Source organism: Chamaea fasciata, unplaced genomic scaffold (assembly GCF_029207755.1).
Source record: "Chamaea fasciata isolate MVZ Bird 193981 ecotype frontalis unplaced genomic scaffold, bChaFas1.0.hap1 SCAF_21, whole genome shotgun sequence".
Taxonomy (NCBI): Eukaryota; Metazoa; Chordata; class Aves; order Passeriformes; family Sylviidae; genus Chamaea; species Chamaea fasciata.
This window is the reverse complement of record NW_027094106.1, coordinates 5,240,296-5,254,781: the sequence shown is the minus strand read 5'-3', so window position 1 is coordinate 5,254,781 and position 14,486 is coordinate 5,240,296. Positions and strand designations below refer to the sequence as shown.

The 14,486-nt window shown below is 47.1% G+C and overlaps 1 protein-coding gene across 5 annotated transcripts in view; it reads left to right on the top strand.

The window, feature by feature from the left end:
* Nucleotides 1-14,486, top strand: part of AP2B1 (adaptor related protein complex 2 subunit beta 1) — a 75,200-nt gene that overhangs the window by 47,256 nt on the left and 13,458 nt on the right. For 4 of the 5 annotated variants that reach the window (XM_066202284.1, XM_066202283.1, XM_066202285.1 and 1 more), the window contains exons 15-18: nucleotides 3,249-3,290; nucleotides 5,012-5,158; nucleotides 6,375-6,520; nucleotides 8,995-9,124. In XM_066202284.1, the coding sequence (XP_066058381.1) occupies nucleotides 3,249-3,290; nucleotides 5,012-5,158; nucleotides 6,375-6,520; nucleotides 8,995-9,124 (465 nt within the window). The remainder of the gene's footprint in view (nucleotides 1-3,248; nucleotides 3,291-5,011; nucleotides 5,159-6,374; nucleotides 6,521-8,994; nucleotides 9,125-14,486) is intronic. The other variant, XM_066202288.1, reaches the window with a different exon arrangement.

Below are 14,486 nucleotides of genomic sequence, written 5' to 3'. Positions count from 1 at the left end.
TAATTGGTTCCTGTTCCCTCTGTCTTCCTCCTTCCCTCTTACTCACACACATCACTGCCACCGTCTCTTCCATCACTCTGAGTTTGGAATAAAGTTATGATTTGGGCAACTCACTGGAGGAAAAACAGACCTGCAGTTCCTGAATGGGGAAAGCGTCGGTGCCATGGGAGGGTGACAGGCAGGAAAACCAGAAAAAGAGACTTTGTGCTGCTGCAATGGGAAATGCAGCCCAGATCTGATGTGGAACTGATCAGATCTTTATTAACTTCTCCCCTGTAACTTCTGGTGCAGTAGAAATGCTGTCTCTTCTCTTTTCAGTCTGGGCAGAGCCAGCTCTGCCTGTAGGGACCTGGAGGAGCTGCAGCTCCTTGGCGCTGGCTCTGCGGCTCTGGAGCACATCTGCAGTGCTTGGGCCCCAGCACAGGAACCAGAAGTGGCTCAGGCTGTGCTCTGCAGAGCCCTTCAGCCACTAAAGAGGGGCTGCAGCAGCTCTGAGCTTCCTGGCATGGAAAAGAGATGTTGGGTCCAATCTGAAAACACACAGGGGCTCCTGGTAAATTCTCTGAGCCAGTCAGGGGTTTTTTTCTCCTTTTTATGAGAGCTGTAGTCTTAACTAAAGCAATAAATCCACATTCTTCTTTCTCTCCCCCCAAGGCTTGACATTTAGGGAAAATGGAAGACTTGTGGAGAGCTCGAGGAACCCCAATATGTCATTCCCTGTCCCTTGCAGCCAACATCAGTGTACGAGCTGCTTCGAGGTTGGGTTCCTACCCTGCAGCTCCTTCTGATGAGCGTAGTAGGAAATGGTAGAATAGTTAACATCTGGCTTGATTATGCAGAATTATTCAGTCATTTCCATAATACCCTTTGTAAAATGCTTGCTGCTTGATAAACCAGCCTTTCTGCTGCTGCAGACAACAGTACCAGAAATCCTCCGTGCATACAATAATATCTGGAAATGAGCTGGATTCTTTCTTTTCCCCCGGACCTCGCTGCCTGTCAATATAAAGCTTGAAGTTCATCTGCATGCAAGACTATGAATAGGGATGAGGTGTAATAGTTGCATTTATTACTCCTCAGTGAGCCAGTAACAAGATGTAAATGATCTGATATATTAATCTAAACCGTGGCTTGGCTTAGAGAGCAGTCAATAGAACAAAACTCTGCTCTGTCAGGCTGTTTCTGTGGGGGAGACTTGACAGTGTAATAAGCCTTATTTTATAAGCTCAATATTAATTGGATTTGCATCCTCTGGCTGGCTTCCTTTGGTCTCTGTCTGATCCTTCTTTAGACTTTGGAATCGCTCACTTTTATTTATTATTTCTTAAGCAAAACTGGACAGCCAGAGCCTGGGTTGCTGTATGGAGAGGTGGCTGTTGAAAAAGATGAGGAATCTCCTCAGCTTCTGCCATGGCCTCAAGTAGGGATAAACTGAGTCCCACGCAGGAAAAAAGCTCTTAAGGCCTCTTAACAAAAAGCAAATTGTGTGCGATTTGTTCTTTTCTAACACCTACTTAGGGTGGTAATGTTGTTCCTGTGAGGACTAGGGAAGGGAGAGGTGCCTGGGAATGGAGGAGACATCCAGGGAAGCACAGGGGTTTGTCACATTTTACAGGTTTTATGGAGGCTAGTTGTCATCTGGTAAGTCACTGTCTTACACCTTTGCTGCTCTTCTCAGGGCAATCTATCCTTTTTATCCGTGCTCTGATGGAGAGGTGTATGAAGCTTTATGGTATCTCTTGACCAGCATAAAACACATTTGCTGTGAGATCTCTCAGGGAACAGGCTGGAAGGGATCAGAGCAAAGTTAATTTCCAAGGTTTTTTGTGCAGAGGCAAAAGGTCAGAGGCTTTTTGGCTCCAAGCATAGGCACTCCTGGAAGCTTTTGCTTCAGCTATATGGTGCATTTGTTCAATATTCTGACACACCAGCACTTATTTGAACAACATATCTGGAGCCTTTGTTGACCCAGTTTGTCACATGCTCTTTTAAAAACAAACTAACTCCCCAAACCCTAATCAAATGGAAGAGCAAAACCATCTGCCAGGTGAGCTGTGATATTTTGGTCTGCCAGTCCAGCCTTTTCCTTATGGGACTGGCTCCTGCCTCACCCCTGCATCCTCCTCTCTGAATGTTGTCTGGTCATATTCCTTGTCTGAATGTGACCCCAAAAAACCCCTGTTCTAGGCAAAAAAATATTACCCTGGTCTTCAGGAGAAAAGCCTGGGACACAGATAAGCCTGGAGGTGTCTCTGCAGTGAATAACCACTGCAGATCTGTGTTTGTTTCCTCCTGGTTATCAGTCATCTGTTAAGTGCATTTTAAATATTCACAGGAGTGATGTTGCACTTGCAAACAGCGCTTGTAGCCAAGCCTTGGAACATGTCCTGATCTCTGAATTGTCCTGAGCATGTAGAGTGATGTGGAGGTTTGAAAAATGGGCTTTGTCACTGGGAATGTGCTCTGAGTGCTTTGTAAAGGGAACTTGTGCAGGGAGAGCTTCTAGGTGGGCTGCAGAAGGGCCCCAGAGAGGATTTAGCGTTTATGGAGGGCTGTTTCAGTCACTTCAGATGTCACTGTGTAGCTTGGCAGAAATTGATACTGAAATAGCCTGGTGCACTGAGAGTCTCTGCTGTTGGAGTGCCCGTTAGATGGTGAAGCTGTTTTCTTCCCTGTCTGAGGGAGGGGAGCATCTTCAAAGCCCCCCTCTCTGAGCTGTTGTCCGAGCCAGCACGGATCCCATTCTCTCGTTCCCTTGTTGTTGAAAGGAGCCGCGTGTCGGAGGAGCACAGCCAAGATGCATTGTGTCTGCCCGTGGCTCGTAGCTGTTCCCTAGAAAACTAAAGCTTTCAGGAAGTGAGCCTTCCTGTCAGTTTTATTTTTATGCCATTTCACAGTCACCCCACTGGGTTTTGGGGAGCTGCTTGAGGCCTGCTGGCAGCAGCAGGGCTGAGGGGACAGCACCGATGCATGAGACGTGAAGAAGGGAGCTTTTGGTGCAGACAACAGGCACAAGAAGGGATGGATTTTTGTTCTTGTGAACCTGCAAAACGCTCCTGTCCACAGTGAAGGCGTGGGGTAGTTCTCCAAGTAGCTGTGCCCACACAGCAGCAAGCAGCCCCTCTGCTCCCTGTGCTTTTCCAGCACTGCATTTCTGTCTGTCCTGTGTGTGGGAACGATCTGAGCCGTCTGACACTTGGCTGAAATGATCTCGGTCTTCCTCTCCTCTCTCTCCTTCTCTCTTTCAGCTTGGCAGTGACCTTGGCGGGGGCATTGGAGGAAGCCCGGCAGTAAGTGCCATTCCTTTTTTTTCCCCAATTTCCAAAGCTGCTCAAAGCTCGGGGTTTTGCAGTGTCACCTCGCCCGTTACGTGCTGGAAGGTGCTTTGTAAAGCCCTGAAGATGTTTGAAAATGGACAAATGCAACTGAAACACACAAGTCCCCACCTATGTTGATTTGAGTCCAGCTGCCATCTGGGCTTTCCTAAAGAGCAGCCAGGCCAGAGCTGTTCACTCTCTCTGCTTAGCTCTTCATCCTCAGAGCTTTTAGTTGGAGCACCAGCATTAACCCTGGCAGTGCCTCATCCTTGTGCACCTGCGTTGGCAGCTGAAAGGCCAAGGATGCTTATCCCTTCTCACAAAGCCTGTTCTGTAACCCTAACCCAGTGTCACCACAGACTTGCCTGAACTCAATGCTTTCTCCTCCCAAACCCCACATAAGATTTTTGCCTGGACATCAGGGTCAGGTGCTCTGAACTTTCCTACTATGTGTGGTCAGTGCTGCCACTGGCCACCTCCTCTGTGCCTGTGCTTTGGGAGTGTCCTCCTGCCCACAGCACTTGCCAGGACATGAGGCAGTTTTAACCTGCTTTCAAAGCAGCCCTGGCCTCAAGCTTCTTCCAGAAAAGCATGGAAAGGGAATGAAACATGGCTTGGAGATGCAGTGGGCAGGAGGGAGCTTGCTTCCAACCCACAGCCAGAAGTGGTGTCCCCTAGAAAGCTCAGTCCCTCTTCCCCAGGACTCTGTATTGAGTAATTCAGTGAGGAAAGCATACTCAGTTCAGGAGGGAGGACTTCTCAGAGACCCTTGTTATGGCTGCAGTCACTCTCTCTCCTCCTTTCCCTGCGAATCTGGCATTCCTTCCTTCCTTCAGCACGAGGGCAGAGGAGAGCTGGTGGCACTGAACACCTGTCTGTACACGCAGGACATGGGAGATGGTTCCCTGTGGTGTTCATACCTACAAAGCCATGTCTCTGCCTTCCTGGGCCAGCAAAAACCCACCAGGCGGTTCTGTCCAGGTCACCCTGCCTGTTTCTGGCCTGCTGGCTGGGGAATCCTGTTCTCAAGCACAGCATTCATCCTGCTAGGAAGAGAATTTGGAAGTGTAACTTGAGTGTGACTGTCCCATCTGAAGCTGGGCACTTAAAGGTTAATATTCCAGCTTTGGTGCCCTCATTTAAGTCCTGGGAGGGAATGATTGCCCTTCTTGCAGGAAGGTTGTCCTCTGGCAGACTCTGCTTCGTGTAGTGAACCTTTTGGGCCCAAGTACTGAGAATGCAGAGCTCTGGCTTTGGGTGGGAGTACACAACACGGTCATGACTCCCTTGCTATCTCTGGATATGCAAAATCTTGCAGATTCCTGAAGGCTGACGTAGTTGGGGGAAGGTTTGAAGCATTTGCTGTTTTCCCTGGGTTTATGTAGGGTAGATCCACAAAGCATATTGTCTTAGGAGTAGGAGATATGGAGAAGAAAGATTCCTCTACAGTGGGAATAGATAACTGGAGCTATAAAAATTGATGTGGAAGCTTGGTTGAGGTGACAGCCGAGTGTAGGGATTAGCTGCCAAGAGCTTTGGAATTCAAATGCATAATTTAGCACTATTGATAAATCAGTGGGGAAGCTGCAAATGGCTTTAAAATATTTAGGATATTGCCCAAGTTCATGGTTTATTTAATAAGCAGTGCTCACACGTGATGTTAATGAGTGCCCTGTTCTTTCTGACTCCTCCAGGTGGGACAGACTTACATTCCCTCCTCTGTGCCAGCCACCTTTGCCCCTTCTCCCACCCCAGCAGTGGTCAGCAGTGGACTCAACGATCTCTTTGAGCTCTCTTCCGGCATAGGGATGGCTCCTGGAGGATACGTGGCTCCCAAGTCTGTACGTAAGGAAAAACAATCATCCCTGGTTTCTTGCCTTGCCTTGAGCTACAGATCTGACATTGCTCACTTGTCCCATTTATTGTGGGTTTCTGGTGTTAAAACTTCAACTCAGTCCCATTAGGGGTGCCCTGGGCTATTCCCAAGTAGAGAAAGAGTTGGAGACCATGTTTGTTACTAGTTACAGACTTCTGGCACTTTAGCAGTCTCCTCATTTTACCTGTGACAGTATTTCTCTAAAGAATGGCTTAGATAAGATCCGAGACTTTCAGTTGTGTCAGAGCAGCTTTCCTGCAGACCTGCTTCTTAACAAGCTTCCCCAGGAAACTGGGGGCAAGACACAATTTGCAGCAACTTTCCTGGCAGGTTTGTTATTTGGAGGAATCCAACGTGACAGTGGAGATAAAATCATGTGATTGGGATGATGGTGCCACAGTGGAATGCAGAGAAATGTTCTGTCAGAGGCTTTGGCTGAAGCATGGAGTTGGGAGGGATCATGAGGCATACAACATGGTTCTGGAAACTGGCTGTGGAGCAGCCACAGGGAGCTCGGGCTCCTGAGAGTCTGAAATTAGCACTCAATTAGCACTCCATGGATGGATGATTTTAAACCATCCTCTGAAATTGAGGATCTCAAGGTACTGCAGACCATACTCAAACTTTTTGGTTCTTGCATTTATTGCACCTTATATAAAAAAACCCACAGTAATTTTGAACTAAGTACTGCCTCATTTTGCACCACTCAGATTTGAGTCTGGGTTTTTCCCACGGAGGTGATTTGAGAATCCAGAACCCAACAGATTTTGTATCACCCTGTGATTTTATTTGGTTCAAACTTTAGTATTGTCCTGCCTCTAATAGCCCAAGCAGCCCTTGGAGAAGTCCAGCAGCAGACTGGGTGAGTCTCACATTGGTGTGATGGACACAAACTGTCCCTGCTCTTGTGCACACTAATGCTGTAGTAATTTGATTTCTTCCCTGAGTGCTGTGAACAAATATGGATTAGGAGCAGCAAGCTTATTCCTCAGTGGTGAGCTCCGTCCTTTCAACACCCCGTGTCCCATCTTCCCTGTAGTGTTTCTTTAGCCTTTTTTGGCTCCATGTGCCAATGTAGATGGATTTCTGAGCTCAGGACTTCTGTTTGTTGGAAAACTCTGCTTGTTTGTTATCTTCAGGCCAGGCTGCTCACACGCTGAATGACATCTCTTGTGTTCAAGGTTTGGCTGCCTGCAGTGAAGGCTAAAGGATTGGAGATCTCAGGCACATTCAGCCACAGGCAGGGACACATCTACATGGAGATGAACTTTACCAATAAGGCTTTGCAGCACATGACTGACTTTGCCATTCAGTTCAATAAGAACAGGTAAGAAATAATTAGCAATGCACTGTGTTCAACAGATTGAATGCTCCTGGGGAAGGAGTTTGTGCCTACACTGCTAAATTAAAGGAGGGCTTGTGCTTAGGTGTATAATGCAGTCATGGAAATAGCTTGGATGATACAGCCTGACCTCTCCATCACAGCAAAATGGTGTGAAAGGGCTGAAAACACAGACTGATAGATCTGAGAGGAAACAGGCAGCAGACAGTGCCATCCTTCTCCCAGCTCTGAAACATCATCTGCCCCATTTAACCTCAGTGGAGTTTTTCAGCAGCCTCATGAGTCCTTAGGCAGGTTGGTGGATTTATAGCCAGTGAGTGCCCTGGGCAAAACAAGAGCACAAAGAGGCAGGATCTGAGCTGCACAAGTATCACCCCATGATGCCTCTGCCTCCTGACTTAATTGCTTTGCTGCCCCTCAGACTGTCTGGAAGCACAGGACTCCTTAAAAAAGCTGCTTGTCACTGAAGGAGCTGCAAGTTGGGAGCCTGTGCCACATGTTGTTCCTGTAATAGGCAGCAGAGCGATTCTGGCAGAAGCAGCAGCCACTTGAAAGTTTAGAGCTTGGATGATACAATTCAGATTGTTCTTGGAAACCCATCTCAGCCAAAAGACATGACATGGCAGCACAGCCACGGTGTCTTCCCACAAAAAGCTTTTCCAGAGAGCTTATCCTGTGGTTTGCTGTGTGTTATCTTCAGCAAGGACCAGGGTACTTCTTACTAAGACTGCAAAGAGTATCTTGTGACTGACGTGTTCTCTGCATTTCTTAATATCACTTCATTGGAAAAGGGTTCTCGTGCTGAACGTCCACTGAAGCCATCTCTTTAATCTCACTGTTAGCCTTGCATATTCAGGATTTCTTGGGACAAATAAGATTTACTTAGAAAAGTCATTATGCTAAATAAGTCTTAGTGAATGTACTCCCTGGACTGCCATATTTTCTGGAGAGTTTTGCTAAGCTGCAGTATTCAAATGTTTCATGCAAATTAGCCTGGAAGAAAAGGGGTTTTTTTTCTGATTTATTTTTCCCTGTACATCAAGCTATGTTTTAGCCACACCTACATGGTACTTTGAGGCTGTATAAAGTTTAAATACTGTACAGTAAACCAGCAGTTTGCAGCACAAACTCCCTACACAACCTGCTACTATTTACTCTTTTACAAATGCTGTTCTCCTGTCAGTGCTTTCCACTGTGCCTGGTACATTAGAAAGTGCTGCAGAGGGCTGGTTCTTTAAGCGTAAATATTAAGGTTTGTGATTGGGAAGTTTCTATTGCTTTTCCCTCCTTTCCTGCTGCTGCTAATGGTATTCACTGCAGTCTTGGGATAAAGCATTAAAATAAAATAAAAGAAAGCTCTGGTGTGCTGTAATATCACAGCCCCTTAGTAACAAACTGCAAGTTTGGTTCCCCTCTGAGTCCTAGGGAAAACACAAGGGTTTGTGTCCTCAAAGGTGAAATGCCTGCAGAAGGCAAATCATGTGGCTAAGCCCTTGCTAGGAATATTCCCATTTCAGCTCCCTAGAGCTGAAAACTAAGGAGAACCAAGGATGGGGCATTTATTGGTTTCTGAAAGAGTGACAAACCTGATAAATGTGGCTGACCGTGCAGAGACAGCATCAGGCTTTTAGTGAATAAAATAAAAATACACACCTATCCATCCTGCAAACACCCCGAGACCTCTGAGCTAATGTGAATTCTGCTAAGGAGAAATGGATTTATGAGTGGACACCAAAACATCTGGGCTTCCATCTGCTTTTGGAAAGCAGCTGGTCTGTAGTACAGGAGTGCTGTGTTAAACATGAGATGCTTTCCCTCTTCTCCATGCTAAGCAGAGGTGCCTGTGGAATGAAATGTTCCTTGGACTGAACAGGCAAGTAAACACTGCTGGGACACATCCCCAGTGAAGGAGCCTCCGAGCAGGCAGCTGTGCCAGGTGCTGTCATTCAGGACCAGGCAGCTGGATGTGTTGATTCATTTGTTCTGCAGCGCTGTTCCAAGCCACATGTTCTTCCTTGGCTGGCTGTTTGTTCTGTGCTGCCTCCAGGTCCCTCTGCCACAGCTCCCAGGGGTGCAGCAGCCATGCAGCCTACCTGCAGTGCTCTGGAGCTCAGGAATAGGGAGACAACACCTGGCTCTGAGTCCAGGTCATTCCTTGCTGGGCAGGCCGGTGCTCAGCACACAGGGCAGTGCCGTGTGGGTCATGGGAGAGTTCCCAGTCTCTGGTCCCTGGGGCAGGGGTGTGAATTTGTCAGCAAGATCCCCCTGAGTGAGTTTCCCATGCCCTGTCCTCCTTTGCTCATTTGAACTGTGTTCCCCCCCTGGAGTAGCAGCAGGGGCAGCTCAGGAGGAGTGGGAAGATGAGGCAGGTGGTGCTTTGACAAAAGGAACATTGTATTTTGGACATATTTTGGACAATGCAGGGCTGCTCTCATCACCTCTGTTTTTCTCCTGCCCAGCTTTGGGGTCATCCCAAGCACCCCCCTGGCCATTCACACACCTCTGATGCCAAACCAAAGCATTGATGTCTCCCTGCCCCTCAACACTCTGGGACCAGTCATGAAAATGGAGCCTCTGAACAACCTCCAGGTAAGGACTGTCTCCTTCTGGGCAGGGAGGAGCTCAGCAGGTGCTCAGACCAGTTTGTTTGGCCCAGCACTAGGTGGTAAGGCTCTAATCACACAATACTACGTGTAAACAGTCAGACCTCATGGATTTGGGCCTCAAGTCTGGCCGAAACTGAGCCCTCTTCCTTTTCCATGCTCCTAGAAAAACTGAAATGGAAAGTTGTTGAATTTTGTGACTTTTCAAACACCTTAAACCAACTGCTCGCATCTGTGTAGATTAAGGGCTTTGTTGCAGTAACACCATTCTGTAAACTGGGCATGAGGTTTGGCTGGATTTAAGAACTCTGGAGTAGATCTGAACAGAGAAAGTATCCGTGGTGGAGCAGGCAGAGAGAGCTGTCAGTAAGAATTGATGCAATTAAAGGAATTGCAGGAAAGATGGCAACTGCTGAGTGATTAATATTTCTCTAGTGCTCTTAAATTCCAGGGTGCTTCACAAAGGCACATCCCTGGCCCAGATAGTTTAATCCAAGGCAAGCTGTGTGTTCCAGGAAAGGCAGAGGAGAAATGACGTGAGCAGCAGCTAATGTTTCATTAATGAGAGTGTTGGTGCACGGCAGGGACAGCACTCCCTGGAGGAGCCTCTTTATCAGATTGGGCTGTCAATCTGATAAAGACAGGACAGATCCAGGGAGATGTTGCCCCCCTGTTTTGGACCAGAGGCTGTCTGCAGTGGTCTGGAAATCATCAGGCAGACAATTCTCCCTGGAAGGAAGCTCTTCCCCACTGCTGCCATGGTCCTGGAGGACCCTGCTTCTGCTCTGGGTCCTCCAGGATGATTTTCCCCATATCCCAAAATGCAGTTAACTTGCACTGCAGCTGTCTCTCTCACCTCAGGTCTCCAGGAGGTGGAACTGGGTTGGGTTCCTGCATCATAGCAGCCCATAGAGGGGAATATTTTGGGGCAGCTCATTCTCTTTTTAGTTTAAGAGAATGCAATGGAAGTTACTATTTATTCTGCCTGAGCAACTGTTTTTTTCCCCTTCTTTTGACTTCCATTCTGGGGCTTATGACTTATTGATGAGTCTTTGGGCTAACAGCTTGAAATAGCTTCTCTGGCACTCAAAGGAGCAGTCCCACACTCAGCAGTCATGCGACGGGAGAGCAGAGCACAGACAGTGAATGAATCCCATGGCCTGCCTTCCACAGTTGGCCCTTCCAGCCTCTGGAAGAGCTGGGTTCCCTCTGCAACCAGGTCGTGAAGGTGAGGTGGCATTTGGGTGAGCTGTGGTAAAATCTGGCTCCTGCTGTGATGGGAATGTGGGAGTGACAGGTCCCAGTCAGCCTCCACAGCACTGGGGACTCTCAACAAGGCACTCTCAAGTCGCTGCTTCCTTTGATCAGGAGGGAAGTGAAGTATTTGGGTTATTGAATCTCTGAAGGGCTTGGAACACAGTTTGTTTCTTGTAGCATCTCCTGCTAGAACAAAGCTAAGAGAAAACATGTGAGGAAACCTCCAGCCACCTTCTATTGAGACAGTGGAGCATTCATTAGTGCCAGACTCAGTTGTTAATTTGCTAGCGCTCTCATTGCCATAGAAGTTGGCTGCCCTTTTACAATTGGGGAAGCTGCCATATGGAGTAATAGTATATTTCTCTGCAAAGAGTTGAATCACGATAGCAGATGCCAAGTTAAAAAGAGCACTCCCCTTACTTTTTTGACAGCAGTGGGTTTGATGGAGATCTATCAATGCCCTGACAGCCAAGGCTCTGGTTTTGTTTGGTGGGTTCATGTAGAAAGGATTTGTCTTGAAACGTTCAGAAATCGCCTTGGTGACCTACTTAGGGAACAATTTATAGCATAATATAGGAGTAGAGAATACAAATGTTCCTGCATTCATTGAAGAGCCAAAACACTCACCAGGTTGAATTTACTTAATGTGTTTTTTTCCTCAGCTAGGGAACATTGAAGCAGATGCAGGGCTGGTTTGAACCTGAGGACCTTATGTTCATCTCCTATTCTGGTGGGAGTTTTTTGTTTTTAGTAACAAGAAAAATAAGTCCTGAAGTAACCAAACTGATAGCTTTCAACTTTTTGTCATGGTAATTATACACTTCAAAGACTAGTTGTACATTCCTTAGGCAACTATTCCAGAAGTAATGAATTCATGTCTTGTTCGGGTTATTTTTATTACCATTTCTAATCTTTCACCCAATACAGCTCACTTAATCTTGACATTTGTAATCATGGAGAGAAACTAAAATATTTGACAAAGTAACGAAAAAGACGTTTTTGCAAGAAGATGAGGAGGACTGAAATACTTTCAGAGGCTTACTTAGGTAAAATACAGCTGAAGAGTCTTGTGTTTGCTAGTCACCGTGCATCTTGTGATACTGAATACAGGCTTCTCCTTGCATCCCAAAATAATCAGGATCATTTTCATGACTTGTTGACTCAGCTTTAACCCCCAGTCAAGCAGAGATTTATCCAAAGGGTAAAGCTAGACTGGGCACAGCACTGTAGGGCTGAACAAACCCCAATCCCTGCTCTCTGCTTCATCTTTTTCGCTGCTGTCAGATTAAAAAGCTGCCTTTGGAGTGTGCCTGTTGCTAAAGAAAATCTGACTTAGTTATTTGTGTGCTTCTAATTTCTGGTGGGGGACACCCTTGCAGTGCCTTGTGAGCATTTTGGGGGCTGCCTAGTGCTTGTTGGTGCTATGATCAGAACATGACACCAATAAACAACAACAAGCCCTTGCTCAGAGGTCTGTGAGAGGCTGTGTTGATCTTCCTGGATGTTTGATAGCCATGGAGACATCTCTGGGAGTTGTACAGGTCTCCCTGCCTCCTGCATTGTTGCCTTTTCACAGTCAAAGCAGCGGTGGCACTGCTGGTGACATGGGGGCTGCCATGGCCATACCAAGTGGGAGAGATGGGCTGGGTGAGGTGTCTTTGCCACCACGTGTGTGAGACCTTCAGCTCTCAAAGGGGAAGGTGCCTTCTGAAGCAGGGATTTGCACTGGTGAGGAATATTAGGTCTTTCCAGATAGTTCTTCAAGTCAAATTTGGAATTAGAAAATGCCTGGGCTGAGAGCCTTTTTGTGCTAAAGAGAACCACTGTTCCTAATAATTGGCACTTTAACAGCTATGAAATGCTGTGAAATTGAAATACCCATTGGAGCACACAAGAATTGCTCCCCCAATCCTGGGAATGGGCGAAGTGGAGCCAACCTGCAGCCAGAGTTTCAGAGCTCAGGCCTGTCATGGCATAAATATGATAATCTGTGAGATTAGAGCCCTTTGCGGGAGACAATGCAGTTGGAAATGAGCTGTAGGCACTCCTGGAGCAGCAGCAGGTCTGCCTGGAGCCACTCTCTTGGGATCCACATTCAGAATGCACCATCGTTGTGTCACATCCTGCTGTCAGCTGCCAGCCCTGCTCGCTGCAGCTACACAGCATGCAGCTGAAAAAAGCTTGAATCTTTCAAACTGTTTTTTTTTTTTTATTTAATTCAGTAAAATCATCTGAGTATGGAAAGGGAGGGATCTGCCAGCTGCATTTCTCCCTGAGGGGGGGCACGTGGAAACTCAGACTTGCCGCTGGGCAGCGTGAGGTGCAGGACACTTCTGGTTCTTGAAATGAGTTTGGCAAAACTCGTTTTTGTAGAGACAGAGGAGGAAGGTGCAGCTTCTTCACTGAGGAAATATCAGTGTTGGTAATGCAGTAGATGATGCTTATCCTTCCAGTCTCAGCTCTGCTGTAACTCATCACCTGTGCTCCTCCACACTCCAGCATCTCGCAGCACAGAACCGCTGGAGCTCTCATTCATCAGAGCTGTTAATGTATCTCAGGTCACACGCACAGCACTCAGAACTTGGAGACAGATTTCACACATCCAGCTCTCTGTGGGAATCGTTGTGAGCAGCAATTCCAGCCAGCAGATGTTCACCCTCCCGAGCCTGCTTGATAAATGACACAATATCTGCCCGTGTGTGAGTGGTGTCAGAATCCCTGACCAGCCTCCACAGAACACCTGTGGGTAGCTAGATGGGGAAAGATACTGGCTTGGGTTTGTTGCCTGGGTTATTCTTTAACAGTCTCTGCTTGTGAGAGTCTTATTTCAGCAAAGAACCCTCCTGGGAACGCTCTGAATTAAAGATTTGGATCACAGCTTGGCATCTGTGGCCAGTTCCTCACTCGGCTGTGGAAAGCTGCTGGGTTGGGGGTTAAGAGCACGTCTGCCACATGGTACAGCACATTTATAAATTGTACATTTTGAACTTGAAGTGCAGCAAGGCACACGAGAGCACAACCCTCCCAGTAACTCTGTGTTCCCTGACCATTGACGTTACCCGGCCTGGCTGTGCCTGCACAGCCCCAGCTCCAGGCTCATCCCCGTGGGAAGAGCACACGGCTGGTACAGTCTCCAAGCACCCCTGGGATCCTGAGAACGCTCCCTACCTGTCACACAGGATGAGAGAACCCCACCTGTCACACAAAATGAAGTGGAGGAGCAGCATTCCCTGGGGGCAGAGCAGCAGACTGTCAGAGAACAAGCCGTGACCTTGTGAGGTAAAAAAGGCTCTGCAGAGGAGACTTGTTCTTGCCTTAACAGTTTGGCTGTTACCAGGCTCTAAAGCAAAACCCAACTTAAGTAAATCCTTAATTTAGTGGAGGTGCTAATGGGATTCCAAGTGGGTATGTTGTGTACTTGCTGCTGATGGAAAGCATCTGTGTTGCTTTCAGACTTGACTTTGAAAGTCAGTTCTGTTGCTCAAATCTGAGATTTAAAGCATCAGAAGGCTACACTATTGAAGAAAATAGCTTGACATTGTTCATATGAGGTGCTTCGTCCCAAAAATGCCATGTTTGGGGCTGTCAGAGGGCTGGACTACAAGAAAGCTCTTCAGAAGGGTTCTCGTGCTGTGAGGTGAGCAAATATATTCCAGGGGTTATTTCTAGAGGTGCTGCTTCCTCTAGTCAGATCATGAACAAGACATAAGTGATTTGAAAGCCAGAGCCAATTTTTAGTGGGCTTACAGCTTTTCAACAGTCAGGCATCACACGAAAATCTGACACCTTTTGACTTCTATCCCTCAGAGCCTTGTAGGCTGCTTGACTAAATTCACAAGGTACTAATATTTTTTCTCTCCCTAAAAGATCGCAGAAGGAAAGCCGTTTTTATTAAAAACGCTTCTGTTTCAACTCTGAAATGTCTGAAGCTAAAGGTCTAGCTGAAGATTTAGTAGTTCATGTCCAGGTCAGCAGGTTAAAGCAGAGCCATGAGCAAAGTTAGTCTGGACTGGAGGATTTATTGAATGCAAGCAGAGGTTCCTTTCAAGCATGTCAAACCTGGAGAGACTTCTCAGCTTCTGCTATCACGT